The sequence below is a fragment of the Rattus norvegicus genome, chromosome 11, assembly GCF_021556685.1.
Source record: "Rattus norvegicus strain SHRSP/BbbUtx chromosome 11, alternate assembly SHRSP_T2T, whole genome shotgun sequence".
Taxonomy (NCBI): domain Eukaryota; kingdom Metazoa; phylum Chordata; class Mammalia; order Rodentia; family Muridae; genus Rattus; species Rattus norvegicus.
This window is the reverse complement of record NC_141544.1, coordinates 69,632,714-69,645,113: the sequence shown is the minus strand read 5'-3', so window position 1 is coordinate 69,645,113 and position 12,400 is coordinate 69,632,714. Positions and strand designations below refer to the sequence as shown.

Here is a 12,400-nt window from a genome sequence, read left to right as displayed (position 1 = left end):
GGGATGGAAAGAGGAAAGGGCTCCCATTCTTCTCCTCCTTGTTCTGCTTCATTTCTGTTCAGTCACAAGGTAGAGCACTTGAAAGGAAGCAAGAGGATGAACTCTGTGTGATTATGTTTCCACACTTTTTGACAACAGCTCTGCTTCTTCATCTGTGGGAAGTGTCCATTATTGGATCAAATGACTTGTTTTAAAATTAATTAATTTATGTATTTACATCCCAATCATTTATTCACTTTACATCCCAACATCAGTCCCCTCATCCCAGTCCCCCTCTTGCAGTCCCTCCCCCAAACCTCCTTCCCTTCTCCTCTCAGAAGGAGGAGCCACCTGGGTATCACCCTCTCACACCCTGACATCAGTCACTACAGCACTAGGTGCATCCTCTCTCATGAAGGCCAGACAAGGGGCCCAGTTAGAGGACCTGGCAACAGATTCAGAGACAGCCCCTGCTCCAGTTGTTAAGGGACCCACATGAAGACCAAGCTGCAAATCTACTATGTGTGTGTGTGTGTGTGTGTGTGTGTGTGTGTGTGTGTGTAGTCTAGGACCATGTGGCTTTAATTACTGGATGATATCTGAAGAATGAATTTAATGAACACAGTTTAAGTGGTATGCCTACACTGAACCTGGCAAGGAGGTGGAAGAAGAAAGACAGGTCTACTTCACAAAATTTTTGGCAAAATAAGGTGATGCATAAATGGGAAATGATTGTTTAATATCTTACAAATGCAATTTTCATGATGTCGACATACCAGTGATGATAAAACTTTAAATTCCTGCTTACAATCATTTAAATATTTAAGCACTTGTATTTAAATATTTTCTAGAGTCAAGTTGTCCTGATAAGAATCAAACAATGCAGAACAATTCATCAACTATGACAGAAGGTAATATTCTTGCTTACCTTGTGGGAATGGAGAACTGATCTTGCTTAGAAACAGGAACTAATGCCTTGGCTGCTGGGCAGATTGGGATGAAGAGCAGAGTCTGGTGATGGAGTATTATGGTGGGAGGAACCCTGAACATTTGCCTTTAAACCTTTGCCATCTTTGAGTGATGGGAAGATTGTGATGGCATTAGTACCCTCCCAAGTCTGTGATGAAGAATTTCTTTCTTCATCTGATTAGGTGACCTTTATTTGGATGTGACTAGTGAGGACTTGAGTACCCCAAAGAGGCAAGTGATATTGAAATAGGACAGTGGAGACATTAATGCAGTGCTTATCATAAGCAAACCTTATTTGCAGTAAGGTCCGCTTCTGTTAAAGTGATGGCATTGCTGACTTTCATCACAAGTGATTGTGACAGATAATTTTGTTGCGTAATCACCACTCAGCAAACTTGTACCCCTCATGGACTCTTTACGTCAGTATACAAGCAATGTGAGGATTTATGGTGCAAGATGTGTGCAGCCCACATGCCTGAACCTTTACTTTAGAAGTTGAATAATGTATTTAATTCTGATAGGAAAGTATCATTAGTCAAGCAGTATTCTAGTGTAACTTTATATAAGCTACAGTGGATAGACCTAACTCACAAGGTTTCCTTTTCTCATTCTCTTCTCTTCTCTTCTCTCTCTCTCTCTCTCTCTCTCTCTCTCTCTCTCTCTCTCTCTCTCTCTAGTTAACACTACAGTGTTTGTACAGATGGGTAAAAAGGCTCTGCTCTGCTGCCCTTCTATTTCACTGACAAAAGTAATATTAATAACATGGACAATAACCCTCAGAGGACAGCCTTCCTGCATAATATCCTACAAAGCAGACACAAGGGAGACCCATGAAAGCAACTGCTCGGACAGAAGCATCACCTGGGCCTCCACACCTGACCTCGCTCCTGACCTTCAGATCAGTGCAGTGGCCCTCCAGCATGAAGGGCGTTACTCATGTGATATAGCAGTACCTGACGGGAATTTCCAAAACATCTATGACCTCCAAGTGCTGGGTAAGTGACAATGTTGTGAAGCCTGCTCTTTCAGTATTACAGGTCATTATTAGGTAGAAACAAATGTCTTTGTAATTTGTGACAAGACTGTCCATCTCTACAGTGCCCCCTGAAGTAACCCACTTTCCAGGGGAAAATAGAACTGCAGTTTGTGAGGCGATTGCAGGCAAACCTGCTGCGCAGATCTCTTGGACGCCAGATGGGGATTGTGTCGCTAAGAATGAATCACACAGCAATGGCACCGTGACTGTCCGGAGCACATGCCACTGGGAGCAGAGCCACGTGTCTGTCGTGTTCTGTGTTGTCTCTCACTTGACAACTGGTAACCAGTCTCTGTCTATAGAACTGGGTAGAGGGGGTGAGTACCTTCTTTAAAGTTTTGCCTTTAGTATGTATGAATGTATGTATGTATGTATGTATGTATGTATGTATGTATGTATGTATGTGTTTGTGCATGTGCCATAGTAAGTATGTAGCTGCCAGTGGACATGTCCTTCTACCATATGGGATAGAAATTTGGTCCTTAGGCTTGACGGCATGTGCTTTTACCTGATGAGTTATCCACAGTTCTATCTACCTTTTTTTCCTTTCTTTTTCTCTGTGTGTTTTTCTTTTTTACTCTCTATCTTTTTCTTCCTCTGAGGTAAGTGTTTTCTTTGTGGCTTTGGCTTCATGGTCTGAGTGGTGGGATTGCAAAGCAATCCTTCCTTGAGAGGGAACTGATACTTAACTTATTCTTCAGTAGTAGATACTGAATAGCTCAGAACAGGGAGGACAATTTGAGCAGCTTATTTAGTATTACTTCAAAGCTAGGAAATCCACTGATTTGCCTTAGAAGTATTTTGTAACTTTGTATCAAGTGAAAAGAATTGCCAGTACTAAATAATTCTAATCTGTACTTCTCTAAATGCCCTTTTAAGAATCATCATAAAATATTTTCATACTTCAGTGATGTGTAGACTTTAACTCTCAGATTATTGATATAATACACCAATACTTTTCTCTTTTATTGGGTAAACAGTCAAGAGTGGTGGTTCTTCCTGATTTTCCTGACGTCATTCAAAGTGAGCACCAGGTTTTTCTGCTCATTCCCTCTTGTCTCTGAAGCCAATATTTATTGGAAATTATTTATATATTTGAAGCTCACGATACAGTGACAAAAATGAGAACATCCCTAGTTTTATACTGAGTCTCAGAACACAAAATGGCAGTTAGGAATAAAGGTTTTGCACAACATGGCTTCTCATTCACAGCTGTATAAATCTGAATTATCAAAAATGTTCTGACTTACTGGGTACTCTACCAGTCCCTTCTTTTTCTGAGGAAATGAGTCTTAATACTTTGCAAAGACAGTGAACAACAGAAGAACTTCCTACATCATTTTCTCTTTTCCTGAAGAGATCTCTTGTTTTCTTTCCCTCTTTTGAATATAGAGAGATCTTTATTTACTCTCTGAAAGTTATGAGACACATTTTTAAAGTTTTTTCCCTAAAATTTATTATTTTGACACATATATGTCAAAATATTTGATAGTATTTCTTCTTTTATCCTCTCTTATTCCCTTTCATTGAACTTCTCAACATGTCCTCTTCTACTTCTTTGTGTGCATGTGTATGTTATGTGGAGAAGTGCATGTTGTGGATGTTGTGTTGTTGTCATTGTTGGTGTGTGTGTGTGTGTGTGTGTGTGTGTGTGTGTGTGTGTGTGTGACACTGTATTTAATTCAGGTTGCTTGCATGAGTATGTATGGGGGATTATGTAATTGAACAAGGACAACTTGTGATCCATTCCCCAATTAGTGGTGAAATGTTGACAGGTCCAGCCTTGTACATGTCTTATACCTGTAGCCCCTGCTTCTTTGAGATCCACACCTATGGAACTTTATGCCTGGAGGATTGGGTTTTACAACAGTTCTTCTTATCCGCTGACTCTTACGTTGTTTTGGCCACTCTTCCTCCATGTTCCCTGAAACTAGATGTGGTGATAGAGATCAATGTTTAGTGCTGAACATCCCGTTCAACAATCATCTATTCTCAGAACCTTGAGCAGTTATGGGTCCCTGCGTTAACCATCAGCCAACGCAAATCTTTTTGACCAAGATTGAAAGCAGCATCAATTTATGAGTATAAAATAAGTGTTTAGAAGACAACGGGACAGTGTGTTCATTTAGCAAAGCAACAGTAGAAGACCCCCACCCCCTCTCTCCTGAAGCTCAAGATCTTTCTGGATGCCTGGTTTGGAGCATGTTTCAGTACCAGACATGAACTCCTGCTTCATTTTATCAATGAAAAGTATACTATTATCTGGGCTTACCATCTCTGAACCATAAAATTTTCTATCATTACAGGTGACCAATTATTAGGATCATACATTCAATACATCATCCCATCTATTATTATTTTGATCATCATAGGATGCATTTGTCTTTTGAAAATCAGTGGCTGCAGGTAATAACTGATGCTTTTTCTTCAACTTTATTGGATTAGAAAAGGGTGAGAAATGTGGGACTGACTGACTGACTGAATGGCTGTTACATTAGGGAGGAACAACAATGTTCTTGTAAACAAATGAGACACATGAAGTGTTAGAATGGGATTACCTTGGATGATGAGTGTTTAGTGAGTTGCTCAGATGAGTAGGCACTGTGAATTAAGCCAATTAGGGCTGAGAATTAGGACATGCTAATATCTTTAATTTGAGGAAATAGCCACAATGTTTCTTTTTATATAATAAAGAGATGGCACCACATACATTTTATTGTATCAAGTTCCTAACCCAACATTTTGCTGTTTTGCCTAAGAACCAGAATTCTTTATTATAGTAACTGCAAGTCAGTGTATTTTATTCATTTCTGGTAGTTCATTTCTGGTGTAGTGAGACTTACACATTAATTATCAAAACATTTTGATACTATAACTGTTTATTCTGAACAATGATGTTGCCTGCAGTTACTCCAGATTTTTTTTTTTTTTAGAAAATGTAAATTGCCAAAATCGGGAGCTACTCCAGATATTGAGGAGGTAAGATGAATTAATGAATATTTGCAAATTTAAAACCACATGGTCTTAAATGTAGCAGAAAAATGTATAATTTGAGTTAGTATTCATGCTTTTGTTGAACAAAACAATTCTGATTTTGCAGTTAGTAGTCAGACATACTTATTTTGCTAAATATCTATCAAGTATATGATATATATCTTATAAACATTTATAGTATCAAAATGTTCTGATAATTAATATGTAAGTCTCAATAAATTAGAAATTAACTAGCAGAAGTGAATGGAATACACCGATTTGTAATTACTATTGCAAAGGAGAAAATTGTGGATATAAACATCTGTCTATCCATCTATCTATCTTCCAACCTACTTTTTCATCTGATAAACAGTATCCTAACAACTTTGCCCTATTTGGATTGTAATCTCCAGAGAAATCAAGTGGATGTTCCGTTCCCCATGAAACTGTCCAATTATTGACTTCTCCGTTTAAGCACCACTATAATTTTTCTCTTATCTAAGCTCAAAGCAGCCCACTCCTTAGACTCTGATGACAATCTTCTTATTCTCTTTGACTCACTCTTTCGAATACTTCTTACGTCACCTCATCCCTCTACATGTCTACATTCACCCGTCAACCATCGCACACAAAATATAATCAACAGATAGTTTTGATAGGTTAGAACAAAGCTTTGGTTTTCTCATATAAGTCAGAGACACACTTATAAGCATTATTAATAGGTGCTAACACAGTAGAAACATGGGTAATTTGGGTAGTGATTTCTAGCTCTTTTGAATGGATTTTAAGTTTGAGCTTTTTCCAAGGATGAAATGCAGCCGTATGCTAGCTACACAGAGAAGAGCAATCCACTCTATGATACTGTGACCACGACGGAGGCACACCCAGCGTCACAAGGCAAAGTCAATGGCACAGACTGTCTTACTTTGTCAGCCATGGGAATCTAGAACCAAGGAAAAGAAGTCAAGAGACATCATAATTACTGCTTTTCTTTCTTTAAACTTCTCCAATGGAGGGAAATTAGCTCTTCTGAAGTTCTTAGAAAGCACAAATGTTCTAATGGATTTGCCTTTAAGTTCTTCTATCATTGGAAGTTTGGAATCTTTGCTGCTACCTGTTAATTCTAGGAAGAACTGATTTAATTATTACAAAGAAAGCACATTGTTATGGTAAAATATCAAATTGTGCAATACAATGATGAAAACTGAGTTTCCTCAAGAAATAACTGCAGAAGGAACAATCATTACTAAAGCATTTCATGTGAGTTCTTCCAAAAAAGAAAATCCCTGTGTATACGACATGATTATGGTATGTGTGTGCCTTTATATGTTTGTTTACAAATGTGTATATATGCACACATCTGATTATCAAGACATCTCTGTCAAAAACTCACTGGCGTTCCAGATTTATGAAAGCTAATAAAGTGAGTATTGGAGATGTTTTTATATCTGTATATGTAAAACTACCTCATTCTTTTTAATGGCTACATAAAATTCATGGTCCTTGGATGGGCATTTAGACTTTGTGTTGTATGTGGTATTAAATGATACCATGTGGAATGTTTCTTGTGGTGAATCTCCGCATTATTTGAGTGCACCTGTGAGATAATTTCTGTGAGTGTAATGGTCCTGTCAGTTGGAATGCGCTTTTATGATCAATAGATTAGTCAAACTGTGTCAGTTTACATTTTCTCTAATTGTGTTTAATGTGACTTTCTCCATATTCTTATTCTTATGTTTTTAATATCTTCACTTTCACCTTTTATACTTTCCATCTTTAATTAACCAGTTGGGTGATGTGTCTTAAGGTTGTGATATTAACTTTATTATTTAATGGAACTGGATTCATATCTTTGGGTTTCATGTCCACAAAAGAGATAGAAAGCATTTGTAAAGACAGTATTTTCAACTCCTTGTATTACTACAAAAATGTTGACATCTGATGCACAACAGTTTTATGGATGTTATGAATTGTGTGTTTTTAACATTCTATTCTGATGTACTTATAAGAGAGCAACTGTCTTTGAACTATATATGTAGGTGGGAGAACTTGGAGTACTTTATGTGCTAATAGGATGGTAATGGGATGATATAACTTTTCCCTCCAGTTTTTTGGAGGGAAATATTAGGAATACATGTATTGATAATTTTTAGCATATATTTTTTAATTGTTAAAAATAAACCTGTTCCCTTTATATCAGGAAAGATATTAAAAATGGATTTATTCATCTTAATTTGTTTGCTTTGTTATTTTGAAATGAGGTGTTGATTTCTAAGGAAGTTCCCCAATCACTGTAGCGCCCAGGCTGGCCTCCCAATGGCTGTGATTACAAATGTATGAAAGCATACTCACAAAGGTATTTTCATTAGGATATAATGATAGAAATTAAGACAAGACCAATTCACTCTTCACATGTCCCAACTGAGACATTAAAGGCAATTAATTATTTTTTCTATTAAAATATTTTCTTTCTATTCTACTACTTTGAAAGTTATGCATTATAGCATATATGTATTACTGGTGGATTGAAAAGGTTTAGCCCCCATAAATTTATGTATTTCAATGCTTGGCCGTAGGGAGTAGCACTATTAGGAAGTGTGGCCTTGTAGCATCAGATGTGGCTTTGTTGGAGGATGTCTTAGTTAGGGTTTTATTGCTGTGAACAGACACCGTGATCAATGCAAGTTTTATAAAGCCCCATTTAATTGGGGCTGGCTTACAGGTTCAGAGGTTCATTATCAAGGCTGGAGCATGGCGGTGTCCAGGCAGGCATGGTGCAGGAGGAACTGAGTTCTACATCTTCACTCGAAGGAAGCCAGGAACAGACTGAGCAACCTCAGGCAGCTAGGAGAAGGGTTTCCAAGCCCACCCCCACAGTGACACACTTCCTCCAACAGGGCCACACCTTCTAATAATGCCACTCCCTGGGCCAAGCATATGCAAACCATCACAGAGGAAGTACATCACTGTGGGGGGTAGGCTTTGAGGGCTCCTATGCTCAGGTTCTGCCCAGTCTGTGGATGCTAGTCCCCTCCTGGCTGTCTTCAGAAGACTGTCTCCTCCTTTTGGATCAAGATGTACAACTCTCAGCTCCTCCAGCACTGTGTCAGCCTGCATGATGCCATGCTTTCCTTCATGTTGATAATAGACTGAACCTCTGAAACTGTAAGCCAGCCCCAATGAAATGTTGTCTTTATAAGAGTTGCCTTTGTCATGGTGTCTCTTCACAGCAGTGGAAACCCTAATTGATACCCTGAGATAGTTTCATTTACAAATGTCTAAAAATAGTGATATGAGGTATAATTGAAATCCCTAAAGTTTATTTGTAAAAATTAGGCTTTTTCTTTGCATGACTCAGGATTTTCTAGCGGAACAGAGCCAACAGAAGGAATATATATTGAAAAGGGATTAGATGGTTTTTCTTACCCAGAAGCAGAGACTCTAATAACTGAAACGTTCACGAGACAGGGTGACTCAGCAGTCCAAGCCATTGCTGAGAGCCTGGAATGTTCTGGGAGAGTCTCCAGTGTTCAGTCCACATGGGAGAGCCGAGTCCACAAAGAAGGTGAGTTCCAATGTCAGTGAAGATGGAAACAACAGAGGCTGCAGCTGCGCAGGGTCAGCTATGGAAGTATGTACCTATATCGAGACATTTCTAGATCATTCTGGCCATGAACCAAGAGTGTCCCATTACTACACGAACTGGCAACAGACCTGGTGTTTTCTCTATAACCCTGTTAATACAGATGTACAGAACTCAAGAGTTGTGAATGCGGCCACTCATATTTAAACAAAAGCTTGGGAGACATCTGTCTGCATCAAGAACATTGGCTTATAGCTTTTCTTTCTTATGATGTCTTTAGTTTTGGTATCAGAGTGAAATGGAAAAAGAACTCCTTAGATTTGGGGCAGGCTTGCTACCTGTTATTATTTAAGTGCTAGAAATTTCCAGCAAAGGTATCGTGTCCTGAACTCTTTTACTTTTTCAATTGGGAGTTATGTTATTACTGGTTTAGTCTTGTTACTTGTTGTCTTCAGACTTTTTATTTTCTCATAATGCTTTCTTGTGGGCAGTATGTTTCTAAGACTCTCTACTTCTTTACAGTTATCTGGTTTGTTGGTTAGAAAATATTCATGGTGGCCTCTAATGATATTTTATTTGCATTTATTACAATTTATTATTTAATTGCAATTTATTATTATTACTATTTATCATCATTATCGATCGCTGTAGCAGGGCTACAGAGACCAGGGGTGTCATCCTGGTAACCATGTGCTGAGATCTCAGATGTGAACAACTACTCTTGGCTTTCTTATGATAGTTTTGTCTCTAGGATGGCAGTTGCCATGTTTTCCTTTTCATTTTGGCATTATCTACATGTAGCTTCTCTTTTTTTTTCCTTGATAAATCTACAGGAATCAGTTTTATTTGTATATATTTAGGTATCTAAATTTAGTTCACTATTTTTTATGTTGTTTTCTGTTCCCTATTTTATTTCCTTCTTCCCTTCCTCCCTCTCTGCCTCCCTCCCTCCATGCCTTCCTTATTGTCTTCTCCCCTTCTGTCCAGCTCTCCTATTTTCTTTCTTTCTTTTTTTACACAGTGGAGAAAGGATAATCTCTCTAACAAACAGTGTTAGAGAAACTGTTTATCCTTACACCAGAAGTCAAACCTGACTTCTATTTTGTCTTGTATGAGAAAGTCAATTCAAAACTGAAGAGGAAAATAAGGCACACCTGTATTGTCCTTTCACCAAACAATGCTACTCTGACCACCAAAGCACCCAAGAAGTGTTTATCTCGTGGCGGGGGTCAGACCCTACTGATAATCTATCGTCTGGAGAATTAAGTGGATATACCATATTGACTTTATATAACAAGATATCATCAATTGCTTCTTTTGCCTAACCAAAGTAGAATCAGTGCTAACCATGGGGTTCAGAGGCCACTGTAAGATAAACACAAAGGACAGGGTTACTTCTTATTTAGGAAACTGAAAGAAAACATGTGAGCAGGTACATCATTCCATTGGTAAATGTCCCCAATCTTCATCTTTACACTCCATAAAGAAAGACCGTTTGTAGCAGGAGATAGCATATCTAAATTACTATATCCCAAAACACACAGAATAGAGGAAAAAAGTGAGTAGAAAGTCTGAAGCAGCTAATATTGATACTTGAGTGGAGAATTATTTTATTGCAGTCTTCTGATGGGATATTCACCCATGACTTGCCAATTCTAAACATACATATAAACAACACTGAAAGGACTTGGGCTGTGTTTGGCTGTAACGATAATAATCAATGAAGAAGAGGTCATGAAGAAGGAGTGAGAAGACATGGGAGGAATTGGAGGATAGCAAGTGGGGGGGCAATAATGTAAATATATTACTCATCTATAAAATTCTCCAAAATTTAATTTTTCATTAGTTTGCAAAACAATGTAGGATTGTCATGGCTATTTCATTCTGTTTGATTCTAGCCTATCCCCTCTCCTTGCTGTACCCCATTGTCCCCAATATTCTCCTTCCTTCCCATGAAGTTGTTTGGTGACACTGGCCCTATGTCATCACAGAACTGGAATGTCTGCTGACATCTGTTCTCTTTGGAGATGTCCTTGCTTCTCTCATGCCCTTAACAGGAATAGTCTTAATTTATTACCCTTCCCTTAGATAGTAGCAAGAGACCTCCAACCACATCTATACATTTAGTGTCTTCATAAGAGTCATCTTTCAGAATGCAACCATATATCCTTACAAAGTATCCCACCAACACCCTTGTCTCTCAGACTCTTCAACAGCAGCCAGCTCCCATTAGTTTTGTGTATTGGATGAAGTGTCTGTTTATTAGTTTTCCCCCACTCCTGTTACCATGTGTGCTTTTCTCATCCCGCCCCATGGAATTGCTCTCCTAGTCTTAGTTAAATGTGATTTCTGTGTAAGCTTGTACCAAACACCTCTCCAATCATCTCAAAATACTGCTACCTCCAAGATTCTACTCTAAAGCTGTGTTTATTTTGGATAACCCAAACTAGGTCACTTATATTCTAACTATGGGAGTTGATACTCTTGCCTCTTTAGACAAAATGACATCAAAAGCAAACATTATGTTTTACTACTCAACAATTAGTTGATAATATGAGTGGAGCAGAGATCTTTGACTTAGTTGAATGCTTTACTTATATGGATATTTACAATGAAAGCCATAAATATTTGCTTCAGGTAGACCAATGAAGAATATTACTTGATATTTATTTTTATGAATTTCTACATTTTCATGTGTATGGGTGTACTCATGTGTTTGTGTACGTGTGTGTATATGGATTTATGAGTGGGTTCACATACACATGTATGTGCATGCATGTAGGGACCAGAGGCTAACATCAGGTGTCTTCTTCAATTGCTTCTTTACCATGTTTTAAAAATTTATTATTGTTATTATTATTGTTATTATTATTATTATTCACTTTACATCCCCTTCCTGGCACCTCTCCCAAAATCTGTCCCCTCAGCGCTCTCTTCTCCTTTGAGCCAGTGGGTTCACCCTTGAGTATCCCCCACCTTGGCACATTAAATCTTTGTGAAGCTAGGCGTACCATTTCCCACTGAAGTCAGACCGGGCAGTCCAACTAGAAGAATATATTCCATGTACAGTCAATAGCTTTTGGGTTAGCCCCCACTTCAGTTGTTCGGGACCCACATGAAGACCAAGCTGTACTCCTGCTACATATGTGTAGGAAGACCTAGGTCCAGCCCACGTATGTTCTTTGGTTGGTAGTTGAGTCTCTGAAAGCCCCAAGGGCCCATGTTAGTTGACTCTGTTGGTCTTCCTGTTGAGTTCCTATCTCCTTAAAGGCTGCAATCCTTTCTCCTGTTCTTCAATAAGAGTGACCAAGCTCCCTGTGGGAGTCTGCATCTGTCTGAGTCAGCTGCTGGGTGGAGCCTCTCAGAAGTCAACCATGCTAGACTCCTGTCTGCAAGCACAACAGTATCACCAACAGAGTCAGGGGTGCGTGCTTGCTCATGGGATGCATCTCAAGTTGGGCCAGTTATTGGTCAACCATTCCCTCAGTATCTACTCTATCCCCACATCCCTGCATTTCTTATAGACAGGATAAACTTTGGGTTGAAAGTTTTGTGAGTGGATTTGTGTCTCTATTATTCCATTGGGATTCCTGGCTAGCCAGAAGAGGTGGTTTCTTTAAGCTTCATACCCCTAATGCTGTGACTAACAGCTTAGCACACTCCCATTGATCTTTGGGTGCCTTCCTTATTCCAGGTCTCTGTCTCATCCTGGAGATGGCTGCCTACCTCCCCTCCCCTATCAGTCGCAGATTTTCATTCATTCTCTTGGCCATCTGGCCATCCCCTCTGTCCCTGTCTTTACTGTATTTTTAGTATAAGGTCTGTCAGCTTACTTTTGGCATAGATGGGCTGGCCAGCAA

General features: G+C 38.8%; 1 protein-coding gene across 4 annotated transcripts in view; it reads left to right on the top strand.

Moving 5' to 3' along the window:
* Window positions 1-7,190, top strand: part of Cd200r1 (CD200 receptor 1) — a 34,233-nt gene extending 27,043 nt beyond the window's left edge. Inside the window, exons 2-7 of one of the 4 annotated variants that reach the window (XM_087576858.1) lie at window positions 831-890; window positions 1,638-1,943; window positions 2,047-2,301; window positions 4,291-4,390; window positions 4,918-4,963; window positions 5,764-7,190. In XM_087576858.1, the coding sequence (XP_087432984.1) occupies window positions 831-890; window positions 1,638-1,943; window positions 2,047-2,301; window positions 4,291-4,390; window positions 4,918-4,963; window positions 5,764-5,904 (908 nt within the window). In that variant the 3' untranslated portion in view covers window positions 5,905-7,190. Of the gene's footprint in view, window positions 1-830; window positions 891-1,625; window positions 1,944-2,046; window positions 2,302-4,290; window positions 4,391-4,917; window positions 4,964-5,763 lie in introns of all 4 variants that reach the window. The other 3 variants (NM_023953.2, XM_087576860.1, XM_087576859.1) reach the window with 3 other exon arrangements.
* Window positions 7,191-12,400: the final 5,210 nt, after the last annotated feature.